Genomic DNA, 21213 nt, shown 5'->3' on the forward strand with positions numbered 1-21213 from the left:
CCAAATAACCCTCAGTATTTAACTTGGCACCAGTGGGGGGGGGGGGCAGTGTGTCGTGTGATGTCAACACTGCTAACATTGGGAGGGTCAGTGTGTAGTGTGATGCTAACACCGCTAACACGAGGAGGGTGTTTACTGTGCTGCTAACACTGGGAGGGTCAGTATGTTGTGTGGTGCTAACACTGCTATGACTGAGAAGATCAGTGTACAGTGTGGTGTTAACACCATTAACACTGAGAGGGTCAGTGTTTACTGTGGTGCTAACACTCTTAGCAGTAGGAGGGTCAGTGTTTACTGTGGTGCTAACACTATTAACACTAGGAGGGTCAGTGTGTAGTGTGGTGCTGACACTGCTAACACTGGGAAGGTCAGTGTGTAGTGTGGTGCTGACACCACTAACACTGGGAGGGTCAGTATGTTGTGTGGTGCTAACACCATTAGCAATGGGAGGGTCAGTGTACAGTGTCGTGCTAACACCATTAACACTGGCAGGGTCAGTTTACAGTTTATGCTTCTCATTCAGCATAAATCTCAGCACCCACTGCATGCATAAGCGATACTAGTTGCCATGGTGCCATGTTTTCACTCACCTGTCACTGTAGGCAGCTGCTGTGGCTCCAGTTACTGCAGTTGGCTGAGCATAGCGGTATGCAGAATAACCACCCTGAGACAGAGAGAGTGACCATAAGATAAAGAAGTGGGAAAGAGAGAGAGGGTGAAAGAGAGAGAGAGGGTGACCATAAGATAAAGAAGTGGAAAGAGAGAGAAGGTGAGAGCGAGATTCCATTGTTACTTTTTTTTATTTCAAATTTTGAAGTTAGGATAGAGTCTGTACTTTGTCATGGTTCCCTTCATCTGTATATCTGTAATATATCAAACATATAATTTCCCCTGGTCCTGATCACTGTAATCCTCTAATGGCTGGACCTCCCACAAACAGCATCCAGCAGTTAGACTGTTGTGCTAGAGGACTTCAAACACATGGGATTATACACATCACTCCTGTTCTGGAACCCTCACACTGAGTGGGAATTCACTTTATAATCTTTTTACTCATGAGTGCTAAAACAGTTGTATACCAGTAGGATCTTTCTACCTCTATGTGAGACGTCACATGACCATTACACTACACCATTAAAAGGCTACCAAGTAAAATCTGGGTAAAGATTGTCAACTGTGTAACTTGGCAATGAGCAATCAAGTCCAATCATTCATCATAAAGACAAATTCCCACATACAAATTTTGTACAGTACAATATACAAAATAAAGCAAATCTTATTTTCAGGGCAGATTTACTTGAAAACTCTGTCCCTATGATAAAACATAATATAACACAAAGAATATCACAGTTGCAATATATAACGATATGATCGCAGTACATTCCTCAGTATAGCCACAGAGAACATATATCAATAACTGACTGCATCTAGACATGGATCCCTCTAATTAATTAATTGATTGATTGACTGACAGACAGATAGGCAGACAAAACTTTGTCTATCAGCATGATAGACATTTTTCTTTGACACACTGCATCACTCTCACATGTAAATCATTCATCCTTTTTAAAATGTTACTCATTAATACAATGAATAGCCACTGGAATAACATATCTTCTGAAAACATATATTCTCACAAAGGGACTTTGTACCAGTGTAACGACTGCACACGCACACACACACACACACACACACACACACACACACACACACACACACACACACACACACACACACACACACACACACACACCAGGAAGAGGATTCAATTGCAAGGTTTTATTTCTAAAATCAAATAGATCTGTGGGGTCAGGCAGGTATTTGTGGTCAGGTTGTTCCAAGGTTGATAACACGGGGCAGAGTCCTGGGGTGTCCAGGGGTCAGGCGGGTAGACGAGGTCTAAAAAACAGGCAGAAGTTGAAAACCAGGAAGACAAACAAGATTCTAGAATGCTCAGTACGCAACATGGAGTAGCAATACTTTGCAATGTGAACGTGGGGGAGGGAAGCTTAAATAGGGGGGCCGTAGTGAGGAGGATAAGGATCAGGTGCATGCTAGTACTCAGGTATCACGGCATTAGGTTTCCTCTTGACATAATTCTTTCAGTGGAGTTTGCCTTGTACCAATAATCTGTCCTTGCTCTTAGCAGAGAGGATGTTATACCAAGATGTAATATTACAGATCAGAATTGATTCGACAAGGGATTTGTACAGAGACACCAATATGTCTTTTTCCACATCAAAACTTGTGAGCTTTTTAAAAAGAGCTAATTTTAAAAAGCTTATTACAGCTGGGATTTCCTAGACACACAATCTACATGTTGGGAGAAAGACAGATACATCTAAGATAGACACATGTCTATAGGTACATGTAAGAGAGATGCATGTCTATAGATGCACGTAAGATAGTTACACGTAAGACAGATACATGTTTAGATACATGTAAGACAGATGCATGTAAGATAGATAGATACATGTCTATAGATACACATGTAAGATAGATGCATATCTATAGATACATGTAAGACAGATACACGTCTATAGATGCATGTAAAATAGATACTTGTTTGTTTACAAATGGAAACTAAAGAGTTAAGTGCTTGCTTCCTTACACAGCACATCTTAGCCTGAGGTATATTAAGCTTAAGGGAGCTCTCTTCAATGGAAGCAATCAGGGAGTTGACACATTTCTGATATGCAGTCAGAGAATATTCATTATCCAGTAGAGCCACCAGGGCCATGTCATCCTATTGTCACAACAATTGTATTTATATATACATAAAAGAGAACGGGGGATAACTTGCACCCCTGTTTAAGCCCTGCGTTTAAAACCTTATTACTGGATTGAATACCATTTTACAATTACATGTTGCCATCTATTGTGGAGAAACTTCTTAATCCATAAAATCAATGAAAGATCAACCTGCAGACTTTCAAGATGACTGAGCAGAGTCCTTACTGTATTCAAAGCTGATGTAAAATCCATCGATAATATCTTTACATAAGAATTTGTAAGATCCAAAATACCATAATCACAATACCTCTACTTATACCATTTATGTTCGTCTGTGTGGCCCATGTGTTTCACACCTGCTCCTCGTTGTGTTGTTAATCTGTGTGTATAAGTCCTTTGTGTAAACGTGAACGTTGTCAGTGTTTGATCCCACGATAGCCTCAGTGCTATGTTGTCTTCCGTGTCTCTAAATAAACATCGTTGTATGCATCACGGCTCCTCTTTTGCATCCTGCCAAGCCTCCCCATGTTACAGAAACACTGATCACCGAAGGATACCTGTCCTAGTCACTGTGTCAGTCCCAGTCACATTTAATGTGTCCGTCGCTTTGTCTCCCTTTGTGTCTGTGCCTGTGCACATCAGTGTGTCTGTTCCTGTGTTTGTTATTGTTCTGATCCCTGTCCTTCCACCTGCTGTTCTGCTCGCGCTGGCCCTTGTTGGGTCGTTCTGTCCTTCTGGCTTCACCATTTGGCGTGAGTTTCAGGGTCGTAGCCCAATAGGCTGGCGCGCCAGGAGTCACACCATTGGGGAGGGGCTCTGTCACGGTACGGTCCCTCCTCCCAAACGTCTCTGTGTGCGTGTGTGTTCGTCCGTGTGGCCATGCCCCCATGTGTTTCACACCTGCTCCTCATTGTGATTGTTAATGTGTGCATATATAAGTCCTTTGTGTAAACATGAATGTTGACAGTGTGGGGCAGTGGTAACTCAGTGGTTAAGGTACTTGACTTCTAATCAGAAGGATTATTATTTCATGTTTAAACCATTATCCCAGGTTTAGATTCATTATTCCATGTTTAAAATTATTATACCAGATTAAGCCATTATCCCAGGTTGTCTCAAGTGTTTGAGTTTGGTGGTAGCTGATAGCAAGAAAGCAAAAATCTACATTTATTACTTTTGTTTTCCAGCTATATTATATAATAAAAGGCTATCTTATTTTAATATTACATCTTGCAATGGTGATTGGCTCACAATCACTAATTGACATCAGTAATTAGTGCTAACTGTTAGGTTAACATTAACAACACAGTTATGTTAGCTAAGAACATTGTAAAACAGGTGACAAATGTGAGACCTTCAAGTAACTATGATCATATCTGTTTTTTCTAACAAACTTTTTCCTAACTAAACAAAATATGGACAAATAAATTTGACAGATTTTTTGGGCAGATTGGAATTCATTTGTAAATGGAAAAATAATTAAGAGAGTATAAGGGGAGTATAGGTAGAGTATTAGAGGAGTATTAGGAAAGCATTGGGGGAGTATTAGGGTTAAGACTTGTAATTGGAAGATTGCTGGTTCAAGCCCCACCACTGCCAAGCTGCCACTGTTGGGCCCCTGAGTAAGACCCTTAACCCTCAATTGCCCAAGTTGTACTTAGTCATAACTGTAAGTCGCTTTGGATAAAAGCGTCAGCTAAACGCCATAAATATAAGTGTTTGACCCCTTCCGTGTCTCTAAATAAACGTCGTATCATGGCTCCTCTTTTGCATTCTGCCAAGCATCCCCCCTCTGCAGACAGACATAAAAATATAGACTAATCAATTTTTTCATTAACATTTTGAAAATAATAGGTACGTCCAGATGATCTGATTAAAAGGGGAAAAAACCAACAAAGCAAATTCAGACACACTAATGTACAGACTCAGGGCCTGGGGTTAACCCTAACCCTAACCCTAACCCTACAGACTCAGGGCCTGGGGTTAAACCTAACTCTAACCCTAAACCTGGGGCTAACCCTAACCCTAACCCTGGAGTTAACCCTAACCCTATGACACCTGGGGCCCTGGGGTTAACCCTAACCCTATGACACCTGGAGCCCTGGAGTTAACCCTAACCCTATGACACCTGGGGCCCTGGGGTTAACCCTAATTCTAACCCTGGGGTTAACACTAACCCCTAAGCCTAGAAGTAGAAATAGGTTGACAAGGATGGGAAGCCCTGAGAAGAGAGAATATACACACCAGCAACTGGCACACAAAAACTATAACTGCAGCAAACATGCACATGTATGCACACACACACACCTTCACGGGTGCACGAATGCAGATGCACACACGTGCGTGTGTATGTGTGTGTGTGTGTGTGTGTGTGTGTGTGTGTGTGTATATATATATATATATATATATATATATATATATATATATATATATATATATATATATATAAATAAATAAAGGGGAGAGAAGATGTGTACAAAACCTCCTTTTCCCATGTGTTCCTGATTACTCACATATAAATCTGCAGCTCCATAGAAGCCATCCTGATATATCACACTAAAGGAGGAACAGAGAGAGAGGTCAACTGCACATATATTTACCTTATTCAGCCATGCCCATTTTAAGGGCTCTGCCACATTTTGTGTTTTTCCTCACATTTACGTTAGCTGCTATTAGAAAATGGTGTCAAAATGGGAACAATGTGGGAGTCTTCAAAATATTTACTGCACTGGGACAATGGGTTAAAATTACAGCAACACTCTAGAACACTGCTGGGTAGACAACAGAAAATACCATAGAAATACCATACACTATTTACCAGGGACATATGTAACCAAATTTCCCAATGTTGGTTAGCCAATCATAGTTAAAATACTCAAGTTTACTAATACATACAATTAGTCATTATTTAATTAGATACACTTACAAACTACTGAAATAATGTGTGTATTTGAGAGTGTGTGTTATCCAAGGCATGCTGAAAGTGTGGGTTGACGCACTCTGACAGTGCCGTATAGTGGTCGGCCACACCCTCCCAGCTCTCTGTGTGTGTATGTGTGTGTGTGTTACCCAGGATATGCTGGAAGTGCAGCTCTGACAGTGCCGTATAGTGGTCGGCCACGCCCTCTCAGCTGTGCACCCCGGAACACTGCTGCCGCCGCCGTTGTGTACGGAAACCCTGGAACTATACACACGCACGCGTGCGCACACATACATGCCAACTAGCATACACCCCTAGTGCCAGGAATCCTGTAATCAATCAAAATCTGTATATGAACCAAGGCCGGGAGCAGCACAGATCAGTATGAGGCTGAGTGTACCTGTGTAGAGGTCTGGGGCATACATGGCGCCCACCACAGGACTTAGTTTCCACCCTGCTGAACACACATGCCCGCAAACATGCAGACACGCGCGCGCAAACACAAATACACACACACACACACACATGCATACATACATACTCACGCCATTGCCACTGTATGTGTTCAACTGCAGTGAAAACATTTTCAATCGTGTTGGTGTGTAGGGTGTGTGTATGTACCATAGGGCAGGGGGTTGAGTGTGTCTCCATTGGGGTATGGACTGACCAACTTCTTATTGGTCATCACTCTGGCTGTAGCATTATTCACCTAGATGCAAACACACAAATGATCAACAGAGCAACTAAAATACCCACAAACAGACTCACAGTCCCTTGTGTGAACCAGCCTTCCCCATCACATATACGCCCAGAATTAACCCTGTAATGTGAATTAACACTGTAATGCTGTTCAAGAAACAGCCTGCTGCCAGATATGCCAATAATTAATGACATCACTGCCATCGTGTGCATGTGAGTGCTGCTGCTTAATGACATCACCTCCATCGTATGCATGTAAGTGCTGCTGCTTAATGACATCACCTCCATCGTGTGCATGCAAGTGCTGCTGCTTAATGACATCACCGCCATCGTGTGCATGTGAGTGCTGCTGCTTAATGACATCGTCGCCATCGTGTGCATGTGAGTGCTGCTGCTTAATGACATCACCTCCATCGTGTGCATGTGAGTGCTGCTGCTTAATGACATCACCTCCATCGTGTGCATGTAAGTGCTGCTGCTTAATGACATCACCTCCATCGTGTGCATGTGAGTGCTGCTGCTTAATGACATCGTCGCCATCGTGTGCATGTGAGTGCTGCTGCTTAATGACATCACCTCCATCGTGTGCATGCAAGTGCTGCTGCTTAATGACATCGTCGCCATCGTGTGCATGTGAGTGCTGATGCTGGAAGAACTCTCAGCATAGCACAAATGGATCAGCACAAAACAGCACAGCACAAAACAAAGATATCAGGTCTCAGTAAAACTATTAGAGGAGAGAGAGAGAGAGAGAGAGAGAGAGAGAGAGAGAGTGTGTGTGTGTGTGTGTGTGTGTGTGTTTGAACATTACTGGGACAGATTAGTTTATGTTTCAAGTCTCACTGCTGATTATGTTACAAACTAACCAAGAAGAGAAGAAGAAAGGGATGACAAACATTTTCCCTTAAAATGATTAAAATATGACAACAGAAATTACTCACAGCCAAATATGGACCAATAAAACAAAAGGAAACAAAAAATTCAGCCAATCAGCAAGTGTCAGATGTAGCATTGAGACCAATCAAATCCTTGCAGCACTCCCAAAAACAAGGACATGGAGATGAGGAGGGATGCAGGGAATGGGAGAAAGCGCAGAGCAGATCAAAACAGGGAAATGCAACAGATCATGGAGCAATAGTGTACATTTCATCTACATAAGCAACACTAATAAACAAACAAATAAACATAACTAATACCAAGGTGCATCATTCATAAAGAAATCCAATTAAGGGCCCATTCCCCAGTAGCTCTAACTTCATGTGGGGGAGAGCACCACACTATATGAAGAAGAGAGAGGACAGCGGTCTTCATACCCAAAAAGACAAACCAATAAATAAAAACAAATAAAGATCAAATGAAGATCCACACAACACTACCAAGCAATATTATTACATCACCAAATAAATAAAATAAATAAAAATTACAACCCAAAAACTTAAACAGTAAATATAGAAGTAGCTGAAGTAAGACAATCCAAAAAGAGTGAAAGGAAAGTGAAAGACAAAGCTTTGACTGTCCTACAATCTGTTATAGACAACAATTAGTAAAACAATCTGAAAATATCTCCAATAGAATAGATTACATTACACCATAATGAGACCAAAATCAAGCCCATTTAATACAAAATATTACTGCATTAATCCTCTTCCACAGTACAGGGTTTCACACTTCAATGTTATATTTGTCGTAAGGCTCCAGTCTCCAGGCAATTCATTATACATACCATTATATTTACATACCATCACATTATACATAAGACTATATTTACATACCATTACATTATACATACCATTATATTTACATACCATTATATTATACATACCATGTGGTCTGTAATAAGGTCTGAAAGTAGGAATGTGCAGATCATGTGCTTAGAGCCGAACGTTGGAGATCTAGGTGCAGTCAGGGTTTGTATTAATATGTATGCATGTAAATAGCTACAATGTGTTAATATGTATGCATGTAAATAGCTACAGCTTGTGAGGAATCAAAACAGAAGAATTAAACATTTAATTCTTTATTCAGTGTTAGTGCAAATAATACAGGTATGGGGTTAATGAACTATGTGTGTGTGTGTGTGTGTGTGTGTGTGTGTGTGTGTGTGTGTGTGTGTGTGTGTGTGTGTGTGTGTGTGTGTGTGTGTAAACAATTGTGCACCATTAAGTAAATATAACACCAATTATTATGAAATGTGGCACAATCATACTTTACATAGACCTTAAATTCAGTATATTATAATCTCAGTATATTCTAATAGTAGTATACATAAATCTAAGTATACTTGAATATCAGTATACTGTACTCTCAGGATGCATGGAGACTGAATATCTTTAATAGAGTATCTTTGAGTATCTTTAATTGGGTATCTTTCTTCTGCACCAACACAACACAGTTTGAATTCAATTAATGATTTAAAGGTTAAAAGATAATATCTACTTATGTGTTAATACAGAGTCAGTCAGTGATGTCGTATACACACAACTTACCGAAGCCATGGGAACAGCAAGTGGTTACTGTGGAGACTGACAACACACACAGAAGTCATCAAGGGAAACAGAAAAAATATAATAATCAAATAAACTAGTATTCCAATAAATAAAATTACAGTCACCAAAACTGCAAAACAAAATTTAAATAAGTTGAACAATAATTTCCAGATAAAATTAGACACAGAGAGAGAGCGAGAGTGTGTGTGAGAGGGAGAGAGAAGGGGGAGAGAGAGAGAGAGAGAGAGAGAGAGAGAGAGAGAGAGAGATAAGAGCCTGTCTGCACTTTTATTCCAGCGTATCTTCTTGTATAGCTGTACATACTTTTTTGTTTTGGTGAGGAGCGATTTAATGATTGATCAATATTATGACTGATCAGTGATCAACACTCCAAAAGTTGCAGAAATTCTAGAGTGTGGCTAGGTGTGTAAAGGTACAACACTATGTCTGTCAGGATTAACCCCAACACCCTCTACTAGAATGTACCCTAATACAAACTGCTTGGGTTAACCCCAACATCCTCTGTTATAGTGTACCCTAACACAGACCACTAGGGTTAACACACACTAGAGTTAACACTAGATTCAATGGTAATACTGACACTGCAATATCAATGGTTAGAATAAACTGGGAAGCTTTTATCTTATTATTAGATGGTTTATCACATACACACACCTTGCAGGTACATTTTATAGCTGCTGATGCATCATCACTGGACTGAACACAGGGCCTCTGCTGATGAGATATATTTGGGTTAGTGGACCCTACTGGTCTATCCTCTACATAACATTTACAGTGACATGGTAATGGTATGGTAGTAGGTATGGTAATGTAAGGCTTAAGGCAGCCACCCTACCCAGGACTCAAACCCAGGTCCGACAGGAGGTAAATGTGAGCTCTTATGAGAGTGGTGATCTCCATCACACCATCCTCCCCTTCAGAGAGTGATAGTCTCCATCACACTGCTTCCAGGGAGTCCCTCTGCACAAAACTGCCCTTTCCATCAGGGCCACGCCCATGCCTCTCAGCAGGGGTCCTCACACTGGGCTTCACCATCACCTCACAGCAGGGGTGGATTCATCATCTTGGGACATGCACCCGATAACCTCACTGCCATCCTACTTCTGACTCAATGTGTAACAAAGGCTGAATACAGGTAGTGGTATAGTGATAGTGGTAGTAGGCGTGCTAGTAGGTTACCAGCCCATTACCAATCTCCTCTTTCTACCCAAGGTATTAGAAAAAGTTGTAGCCTCTCAGTTGCAGTCTTTCTTAAATACCTAGGCTCTATTTGAAACTTTCCAGTCTGGCTTCCATCCTACACACAGCACTGAGACAGCGCTGAGACAACCTTCTTACGTGTTCTCAATGATCTTTTCTCTACTGATTCTGGTAACTTGAGTATTCTCCTCCTAGATTTAAGCGCCGCATTTTAAACAATTAACCATAACATACTCATTGCCTGCCTCTCAAGCATTGGTAAACACAAATTGCACACTGATACCGTCACTCAAGGTGTTCTCCAGGGATCTGTCCTTGGCTCTCTCCTGTTCATTATCTATATGCTGCCCCTTGGTCAGACTATTCACAGGCATGGTCTTCATTTCCACTGTTATGCTGATGACACTCCAAAGCTAACACTACCCTACCACTTCCTGTTTTACTTTCTTGTATCCAAGATCTCAAACAGTGGATGAACATAAATTTCCTAAAACTAAATACTGACAAACAGAAGTTATGCATATTGGCTCTAAATCCAAAATCTCAAAATCCCTTGTTTTTAAATTCAATCTGGATGGTGTCTTGGTCAAATCCTCATCTGCAGTTAGGAACCTTGGTGTACTATTTAACTCCTCATTCTCTTTTGAACCCCACATCAAGTCACTGGTTAAAAATGCCTTTTTTTTCTCTCCGTAATATCGCTAGACTCCACTCGTATACTTCAGTCTTCTGATGCTGAACTCCTACTCCCATACTGCTCCACCTGTACACTTCAGTCTTCTGATGCAGGTCTCCTCTCCATTCCTATGTTTAGATTGGTGTCTGTACGAGGCAGATTCTTTAGTGTCATGGCCTCAAAATTATGGAACACTACCTCAATCTCAACATTTCTCATAACATCTCTTCCTATTTGTAGTTGTTAATTAATGTGTTAAATTTGTCCATTAATGTTTTTTTCTCTCCATCTTTATTGTTATTGTAAACCAACTTTGAGTCTGTGAAAGTCACTATATAAATTAAACTTATTATTATTAGGTGTGTTAGTAGGTGTGGTAGTGGGTTTTGGGTGTAGTGGTGTGGTTGTTAGTATTGGGTGTGGTAGTAGGTCTGGTAGATGGTATTGGGTGTGGTGTGGTAATAGGTGTGGTAATGCTGTGGTAGTGGGTGCAGTAGTTGGTTTGGGTGTAGTGTGGTAGTTGGTGTGGTAGTGGCGTTATTGTTGGTATTGGGTGTAGTAGTAGGTGTGGCAGTTGGTAGTGGGTGTGGTGTGGTAATGGTGTGGTAGTGGGTTTTGGGTGTAGTGGTGTGGTAGTGGTGTGGTTGTTAGTATTGGGTGTGGTAGTAGGTCTGGTAGTTGGTATTGGGTGTGGTGTGGTGATAGGTGTGGTAATGGTGTGGTAGTTGGTGCAGTAGTTGGTTTGGGTGTAGTGTGGTAGTTGGTGTGGTAGTGGTGTTGTTGTTGGTATTGGGTGTGGTAGTAGGTGTGGCAGGTGGTATTGGGTGTGGTGTGGTAATGGTGTGGTAGTGGGTGTGGTAGTTGGTTTGGGTGTGGTGTGGTTGTAGTAGAGGTGTGATAGTGGAAGTAGTGTAGTGTGGTGTAGTGGTAATGCAGGAGCTAGTAAAAGTAGTACTTGTAGTATTATAGTATCGGGTGTGATATTGGGTGTGACAGGGGTGTGTCAGAAGGCCACGTGGGCGTGGCAGTGGAATTGATGTCTCATTATGAGCGTATCAGGCATAGCAGTGACCAAAGTGACTTAGTGCTAAGTGGTAGTGTCATTGCTGAACTGAGAATTGTCAGCAATCTCAAAAATGTCCAGCCAACAGCAGCCTGTCAGACACTGATCAGTGATAAAGAAGAATCACAAATTGTACAACAGATGGTCTCAAACTATATAGAGGAAGGAGAATGCCCTAAGGGGAATATAAACTGCATGGCAGACAGATGCCCTACAGTTACATTTATGGCATTTAGCTGATGCTTTTTTATCTAAAGCAACTTACAATTATGACTGAGTACAACTTGAGCGCTAAGGGCCTTACTCAGGGGCCCAACAGTGTCAATTTGGCAGTGGTGGGGCTTGAACCAGCAATCTTCTAATTACAAGTCTTAACTCCAATACTCCCCTAATACTCTCCCAATACTCTAATTATTTTTCCATTTACAAATGAATTCCAATCTGCCCATAAAATCTATCAAATTTATTTGTCCATATTTTGTTTAGTTAGAAAAAGTTTGATCATAGTTACAGATATGATCATAGTTACTTGAAGGTCTCACATTTGTCACCTGTTTTACAATGTTCTTAGCTAACGTAACTGTGTTGTTAATGTTAACCTAACAGTTAGCACTTATAACTGATATCAATTAGTGATTGTTAGCCAATCACCACTGCAAGATGTAATATTAAGATAAGATAGCCTTTTATTATATAATATAGCTGGAAAGCAAAAGTAATAAATGTATAGATTTTTTCCTTCTTACTATCAACCACCAAACTCAAACACTTGAGACAACCTGGGATAATGGCTTAATCTGGTATAATAAGTTTAAACGTGACAATGGTTTTAAACCTGGTATAATAAGTTTCAACCTGGAATAATGAATCTAAACCTGGGATAATGGTTTAAACCTGAAATAATAGTTTTAAACCTGGGATATTGTCTTAACCTGGTACAAAGGGTTTAAACCTTTGCTACTACACAGGTCACTGTTACACTGGTCACCATTACATATTGATTCCAATGTGATTCTAGAGGTCTTATATGGCTGTTTTTACACCATGATTCAAGTGGTCTTATATGGTTGTTGCATGTACGAGTTGGTGCTGCTGAAATCTTGACCAAACGCCATGACAAACTATGCAATCGCACTGGTGTTGAAAGTCAGACTATACCACAATGCTCCAAAATGACAATATCTGTTTTTGACATCAATATGCAACTTCTTTTTGCCAAAAAGAGACAAGGTATTCTCTCTGCTGCCACAACTCCACAAAATGTTCTTGAGTCAAAGAATCTTTAATTTTCTTTTCACTAAACCGCTGTTTATTTCTTGTTTCTGCATAATTCCCAGCCACATCCTATTGGTTGTTTATAGGTGTGCGTCACAGCAGCGGTTACATTGTGAGATTCTGCCTCAAAATGTCTGACACTATCATAGTCTGATCATAGTCTGACACTAACAGAGGATCGCAGCCTGTCTTTGGTCACAGAGGCAGCCACCCAGCTGCCATGCTGCATGACATACTACACAGATTTTAATAAAACATCTGATTGTTGTCTGTGACAGAATAATAGGCAAAATAAATGCACAGTGTAACACCATCTTAAAGAGCACATCTCCATACTATTCATTTGCAATGTACCACTAAAGAAAGAATCCATTAATGAGAGCAAAACCTCCCTATGATTACACAAGTCATTTGTTGGTTCTGGTTGGTGTAATCTTTGTGGACCCCTTAGTAGCAAGGTTGTCATAAGGTTCTAGATTAGGGTAGTAAGGTTACATCATAAGGTTCAAGATGACATCATTAGGGTGGCATGGGAAGGTTACAGGTCTTCAGCAGTTCAGATATTTAAATCAAATGACATAGCTGTGCAGAAATAAACCGTGAAAGGAACCGAAATGATCCTAAAAATTAAAAAATTTCTTTCTGTATGTGCACCATTAAAAAACACAGGTCTGTTTATAGGATTACAGGTTTATAGATCTAACACTATTAAATGTTTTTATTCATTTTGTTTGAAATCTGAACTGCATCTGAATAGTAACATGTAACCTAACCATTTAACCTAACCTGCTCTTGTCTCTAGAAATGAATGTCAAAGTTATATTAATGTGAATACTGCTGCATACACTTCATTACAACAGGCAGGTCTATACCACTTCATCCTACCATGCAGTGGCACAGGCAGGTCTATACAACATCATCCTACCATGCAGTGGCACAGGAAATTCTATACCACCTCATCACACCATGCAGTGACACAGGCAGGTCTATACCACCTCATCCTACCATACAGTAGCACAGGCAGGTCTATATCACCTCATCCTACCATGCAGTGGCACAGGCAGGTCTACACCACCTCATCCTACCATGCAGTGGCACACGCAGGTCTATACCACCTCATCCTACCATGCAGTGGCACAGGCAGGTCTATACCACCTCATCCTACCATGCAGTGGCACAGGCAGGTCTATACTACCTCATCCTACCATTCTGTACAAACACACCAAATAAAACATGTGCCACTAGACATAACACCACAGCCATTCAAATGTGTTATCAGAAAGTAAGTCAATCACACTCTCACCACACACATTCATACACACATGCACACTCACACACACACATACACTGGCATTTATGCAAGCACAAATCCTTACCCCTAAATGTTTACGTTACACCTACTGAGTAATACATATGCCTGCATATAGTAGAATATTTAACAGGTATGACCTTTAAATTAATACAATTAAATCAAGAACAAACATGCAGATAAATGTTTCTCCTTTGGTTTTGAACTGCAAGAAACAGAAAACAGTTTCATTTTCAGTGGCCACAAACACAAAGCACCTCATGTTGTGAATCTGTGAAATGTCACAGATATTCATCAATTTAATTTTGGTTAAATGAGTTAAATAACAACTATTCATCATGCATCATACCACTGTTAAACCAGTAACACACACACACACACACACACACACACACACACACACACACACACACAGGTTCAGATAGTCTCTCTCATACACACATGCCAGTGACTGGTCTGTGTTTCATGCTTTAAACAGGATACTGCTTGCTGATTGGCTGAGAGTTGTGAGGGCACAAATTACAAATTAAAAACAAGGGACTTTTGCATGCTTGTCCTCTGGTTGCCATAGCAACTTGCAGGCGAAAAGCCCATGCATTGCACACACACATGCATACATCACCATGAAAAACACAGCAACACACACACAGACTCTCTATTACACGCACGTATGCACACACACACCATCATCATTAAGACATACGCGCACACATATGTAGACATGCACCATCACTGCATGACAGTTAAAACTTTTAAACACGCACACATCTACAGTATTTCTCACACACAAACCCAGAGATGAGATCTGTGGATCTGTGCAGAGTGTGTGTAGATCTACAGATCTCTGTAGAGAGTGTGTGGATGTTTGTTTATAATTAAGAATGCAGAAAGAACATGCTGGTGTCCTTCACATCATGCAGGACCGCGAAAGTTCTAAACCACACCCACTACAGCTCTAAACCACACAAGTATACACACTACAGCTCTAAACCACTCCCACTACAGCTCTAAACCACACCTTCTACAGTTCTAAACCACACCCACAATGGTTCTAAAGCACACCCACTACAGCTCTAAACCACACAAGCATACACACTACAGCTCTAAACCACACCCACTACAGCTCTAAACCACACCCACAATAGTTCTAAACCACACTCACTACAGCTCTAAACCACACGTGCTACAGTTCTAAGCCACATCCACAATGGTTCTAAAGCACACCCACTACAGCTCTAAACCACACATGCATATACACTACAGTTCTAAACCACACCCACTACAGCTCTAAACCACACAAGCATACACACTACAGCTCTAAACCACACCCACTACAGCTCTAAACCACACCTGCTACAGTTCTAAACCACACCAACAACGGTTCTAAACCACACCCACTACAGCTCTACACCAAATAACCATACCCACTACAGCTCTAAACCACACTCACTACAGCTCTAAACCACATGTGCTACAGTTCTAAACCACATCCACAATGGTTCTAAACCACACCCACTACAGCTCTAAACCACACAAGCATACACACTACAGTTCTAAACCACACCCACAACAGTTCTAAACCACAACCACTACAGCTCTAAACCACACCCACAACTGTTCTAAACCACACTCACAATGGTTCTAAACCACACCTGCTACAGTTCTAAACCACACCCACAACAGTTCTAAACCACACCCAGTACAGCTCTAATCCAGACAAGCATACACACTACAGCTCTAAACTACACCCACTACAGCGCTAAACCACACCTGCTAGTTCTAAACCACACCCACAGTGGTTGTAAACCACACCCACTGCAGCTCTAAACCACACCTGCTAGTTCTAAACCACACCCACAATGGTTCTAAACCACACCCACTACAGCACTAAACCAAATAAGCATACACACTACAGCGCTAAACCACATCTGCTACAGTTCTAAACCACACCCACAATGGTTCTAAACCACACCCACTACAGCTCTAAAACACACCCACTACAGCTCTAAAACACACCCACTACAGCTCTAAAACACACAGACATTTGTATTTGCATATGTGTGTGAGAGTGTGCTCGTATGCATGCACGTGTGTGCGAAATAGTCCAATCCCTAGTTAATAATCCTAACCCTAGTTAATAGTCCCAACCCTAGTTAATAGTCCCAACCCTACTTAATAATCCTAACCCTAATTAATAGTCCCAACCCTAGTTAATAGTCCCAACCCGTTAATAGTCCCAACCCTACTTAATAATCCTAACCCTAGTTAATAATTCTAACCCTAGTTAATAGTCCCAACCATAGTTAATAATCCTAACCTTAGTTAATAGTCCCAACCCTAGTTAATAATCCTAACCCCAGTTAATAGTCCCAACCCTAGTTAATAATCCTAACCCTAGTTAATAGTCCCAACCCTAGTTAATAATCCTAACCCTAGTTAATAGTCCCAACCCTAGTTAATAATCCTAACCTTAGTTAATAGTCCCAACCCTAGTTAATAATCCTAACCCTAGTTAATAGTCCCAACCCTAGTTAATAATCCTAACCCTAGTTAATAGTCCCAACCCTACTTAATAATCCTAACCCTAGTTAATAGTCCCAGCCCTACTTAATAATCCTAACCCTAGTTAATAGTCCCAACCCTAGTTAATAATCCTAACCCTAGTTAATAGTCCTAACCCTAGTTAATAATCCTAACCCTAGTTAATAGTCCCAACCCTACTTAATAATCCTAACCTTAGTTAATAGTCCCAACCCTAGTTAATAATCCTAACCCTAGTTAATAGTCCCAACCCTCGTTAATAATCCTAACCCTAGTTAATAGTCCCAACCCTACTTAATAATCCTAACCCTAGTTAATAGTCCCAGCCCTACTTAATAATCCTAACCCTAGTTAATAGTCCCAACCCTAGTTAATAGTCCTAACCCTAGTTAATAATCCTAACCCTAGTTAATAGTCCTAACCCTAGTTAATAATCCTAACCCTAGTTAATAGTCCTAACCCTAGTTAATAATCCTAGCCCTAGTAAACAGGCCACCTTATTTAAAGAACATGCATATTGGGCTAAAACAAAACCTGGGGAGTGTGCGTGTATGTGCATGCGTATCAGAGCATGTATGATTGAATGTATCAGGGAGGGGAGACAGACAGAAACAATGTGAGGATGACTACCTCAATTTTCCGCCCCTCCACCAAAGTTCCATGCAAGCGTTCTCGAGCTTTTTCTGCATCCACACTTGACTCAAATGTCACAAACCCAAAACCCTGTGTAGAGATTACAGTCAAAACAACAAAAACACATTAAGTCTAGCTGAGTCCCAGAGCCCACTAGAATGAGGTGGGTTTCCATTTCCATCTTACATTATTCAAATAATATAAATACAATTATATATAATTTTATAGCATTCAGATTCACCATTCTGAATTCAACTTATTCATATAATACAATATTTTGCATGAGTAGCAATAAAATATTCATTTTCTTTAACAAGAGAAAATTTTACACGTCCATGTTTTCAGTGACCACATGGTTTAAGATGTCCATTCGATTAGTTACACTTATGTTGTGGACTTCAATGCACTATCACACAGAATTTCAGTTTTAAAAACCTTCCAGTGGCTCCTGTCAAACTCACCTTGGAACCCCTCTCATTGAAAATGATCTCTACATCCAAAATCTTCCCAAAGTGCTGCAAAGGAAATGAAGTAGGGTGAGCTCCAGGGTCAAAGCAGAGTCATAAAATCTGAAGGAGTCTTCTAGCATCTGTAGATCTCAAGATGAGTCATCTACCATCTGTAGATCTCTAGAAGATGAGCTACTTCATGGGCAGTGGCAGCTCAGCGGTTAGGGTACTTGACTTGTAAAACCCAATTAAGAACTTGTGGGCCCTTCTTAAATGGGAGATTTACAGTGAAGGAAAACAGTACAGTTCTCTGAACAGTGTCTGAGAAACTGTGGTTGCTGCTGCACAAAAAGTTGGTCGTGAACAGATTAAGAAACTGGCAGATGCCATGAAGGAAGGCTAATGACTGTTATTGAAAAGAAGGGTGGCTATATTGGTCACTGATTATTTTTTTTGTCAGAAATGTTTATTTGTAAATTGAGTTGTTTGCTTATTATTCTCACTTTAACAAGAGAAAATAAACAAGTGAGATGGGGGTAATTCTCATTTTTAATTTAGTTGCATAATAACTCTGCACACTAATAGTTGCACCAAGAGCACTTTAGTTGTTCAATAATAAAATTAATAATCAAAAATACAACTTGCCTAATAATTGTGCACACAGTGTATTAAGAACTTGCTTACCCGACCACCTTACCTTTTCAAAGTAAGTATCTGCTGCTCATATATAATCTTACTACCATGTGTTGCTAGGTTAACACATGCTTCCAGTCTGGGAGATTACTGGCTAGTGTCAATCTGATGGGAGTAGACTGGCTAGCCTCACATTGACTGATAGGAGATACTGGCCAGCCTCATACTGACAGATAGATGTGAACTGGCTAGCCTCACACTGACTGATAGAAGAGACTGGCTGGCCTCATACTGAGGTTTAGAGGTGAACTGGCAGCCCCACACTGACTGATAGGAGTAGACTGGCTAGCCGTACACTGACTGATAGGAGAGACTGGCTAGCCTCATACTGAGTGATAGATGTGAACTGGCTAGCCTCACACTGACTGATAGAAGTGGACTGGCTAGCCTCACACTGACTGATAGAAGTGGACTGCCTAGCCACTGACTGATGAGAGAGACTGGCTAGCCTCATACTGACTGATGGGAGAGACTGGCTAGCCTCACACTGACTGATAGGAGTGGACTGGCTAGCCTCACACTGACTTATGCTTCTGCCAACTGTTCTCTAATAGAGTGAACCCTAACCTTAATGGAATTAACTCTAACCCTAATGGAGTAAACCCTAACTTTAATGGGGTTAACCCTAACCCTATTGGAATTAACCCTAACGGAATTAACCATAACCATAATGGAGTTAAGATGATATAGTAAATGTTTGGGAAAAGAGCTCTCTGAGACAATATTTTAACATGTTGCAGTGACTGTGGCCAGACAACAGGCACATATCCTTTGATAGATCATTAACAGGACTAGATAGTAATTAACTCAGTTTAAGTGCTCTTGCCAACCCTGATCATTAGGGGGTAGCAGTACCATTTGAGTACTTCACCGGCTGTCTCTATATGCTCTCTCCCCTCTCCTCTCCACTCTTCCCCTGTCCACCTCATAATTACACACATTGATGATCAGTCACCTCCGAGGCTGTGTGTGTGTGTATGTGTGTGTGGCTGAAATGTTATAGTCTCACCCCAAACATCTGTCGCAGATCGGGATCGCGGAAACGGAAGGGGATATTTGACACGTGTAGTCGCTTTGGCGTGCATTTTGACTCCACCCCTTCACTGCTAGCAACACTTGTCACTCCACATGCGCTCCTACTGCACTGAGGTCCACTTTCTGCCTGAGTTGAGCCATTAGACTGCTGCAACAACATAGAGAATGCACTAGGGTGAGAAGACAGGCTGAGAAGACATTAGGGTGAGACCGGGTAGTTTCAGACTCTTAGAGTGAAGGTGTGAGCTGTGATATGTGATGTAATGTTTAAGCCTTAACCCTAACCCTATCTTAACCCTAACCCTAACCTTATCTTAATCCTATCTTAACCTTAACCCTATCTTAACCCTAACTGTAAACTGTAAGTCTCACATTTTAGATCAGGGTGATAATATCAGGTCAATATTTTTCATACACACTCACCCAGTATATTCTAGCGTGGGGCTATTAGTTAGATTATCTTAGATACATATACACATAACCCACTTATCCATCCACACACAACTGTGTGAAAGGTCTTACAGGTGTGTTGGTGAGTGTTGTAGGACCATTAGTTGATGTCTTTGGGGCTGAAGCAACCTCTACGCCTGATGGCAATCCAAACTCCCCTGCCCCTGACATCAACACAGCACCATTCTGGGAGGGGGGAGGGCTAAAGGTGTAGGGTGGTGCCACCTGGTTTTCCTGTACACCTGTAAAATCCTGGGAAGCAAAAACAAGGGTAGGAGCCATTGGGTTACACTCATGTTGCATCCATGAAATATTAACAGCAACACCATTCATTATTGACACTGAAAACTTGATACCGACACAGAAAGACTTGATACCGACACAGAAACAGACTTTTGTGCTGTCATTAGAAACAGAAATGACAAGCACTTTGACTAACTGTACACACACATGTACATGCAACAATGAACCAGAGGTAAATCAAGAGATGAACTAGACAGACCAGGAGAGAGTGTATCTGCTGGCAATGATCTTCCTCCCATAATTATAAGTGATCTACTGTACTCATGTACAGCATTATACATACACTACTGTACTAATATACACCATTATACATAGTCTACTGTACTAATATACACTATTTTGTGATCTACTGTACTGATGTACACCATTATACATACCTACTGTACTAATGTACACTATTATACATACCCTACTGTACTATGTACACTATTATACGTGATCTACTGTACTAATGTACACCATTATGCATAATCTACTGTGCTAATGTACACTATTATATGTGCTCTACTGTACTAATTACACTAGTATATGTGCTATACATGATCTATACTATTATACATGCTCTACTGTACTAGCAAACACCTGTTCACCATTTTGCATACGAAAAAATTTGCATTCCTGCTCTCCCTCTCTCTCTCGCTCTCTCTCTTTCTCACTTACACTCACACACACACACACAGTATCTTGCATTGACCCCAAACTTTCTAAATTCCTGTTTGTAAGACAG

The 21213-nt window shown here is 40.8% G+C and overlaps 1 protein-coding gene across 1 annotated transcript in view; it reads right to left on the bottom strand.

Annotated features, from left to right (window-relative positions):
- The window catches only part of LOC113589374 (RNA binding protein fox-1 homolog 2-like), a 39820-nt gene that overhangs the window by 3022 nt on the left and 15585 nt on the right, over nt 1-21213 (bottom strand). Inside the window, exons 2-10 of the mRNA XM_035525735.1 lie at nt 20256-20435; nt 19708-19881; nt 18018-18071; nt 17554-17646; nt 6275-6362; nt 6054-6110; nt 5803-5917; nt 5247-5289; nt 591-664 (exon numbers count right to left, since the gene is read on the bottom strand). Of these exons, the coding sequence (XP_035381628.1) occupies nt 591-664; nt 5247-5289; nt 5803-5917; nt 6054-6110; nt 6275-6362; nt 17554-17646; nt 18018-18071; nt 19708-19881; nt 20256-20435 (878 nt within the window). The remainder of the gene's footprint in view (nt 1-590; nt 665-5246; nt 5290-5802; nt 5918-6053; nt 6111-6274; nt 6363-17553; nt 17647-18017; nt 18072-19707; nt 19882-20255; nt 20436-21213) is intronic.

The sequence above is a fragment of the Electrophorus electricus genome, chromosome 4, assembly GCF_013358815.1.
Source record: "Electrophorus electricus isolate fEleEle1 chromosome 4, fEleEle1.pri, whole genome shotgun sequence".
NCBI lineage: Eukaryota > Metazoa > Chordata > Actinopteri > Gymnotiformes > Gymnotidae > Electrophorus > Electrophorus electricus.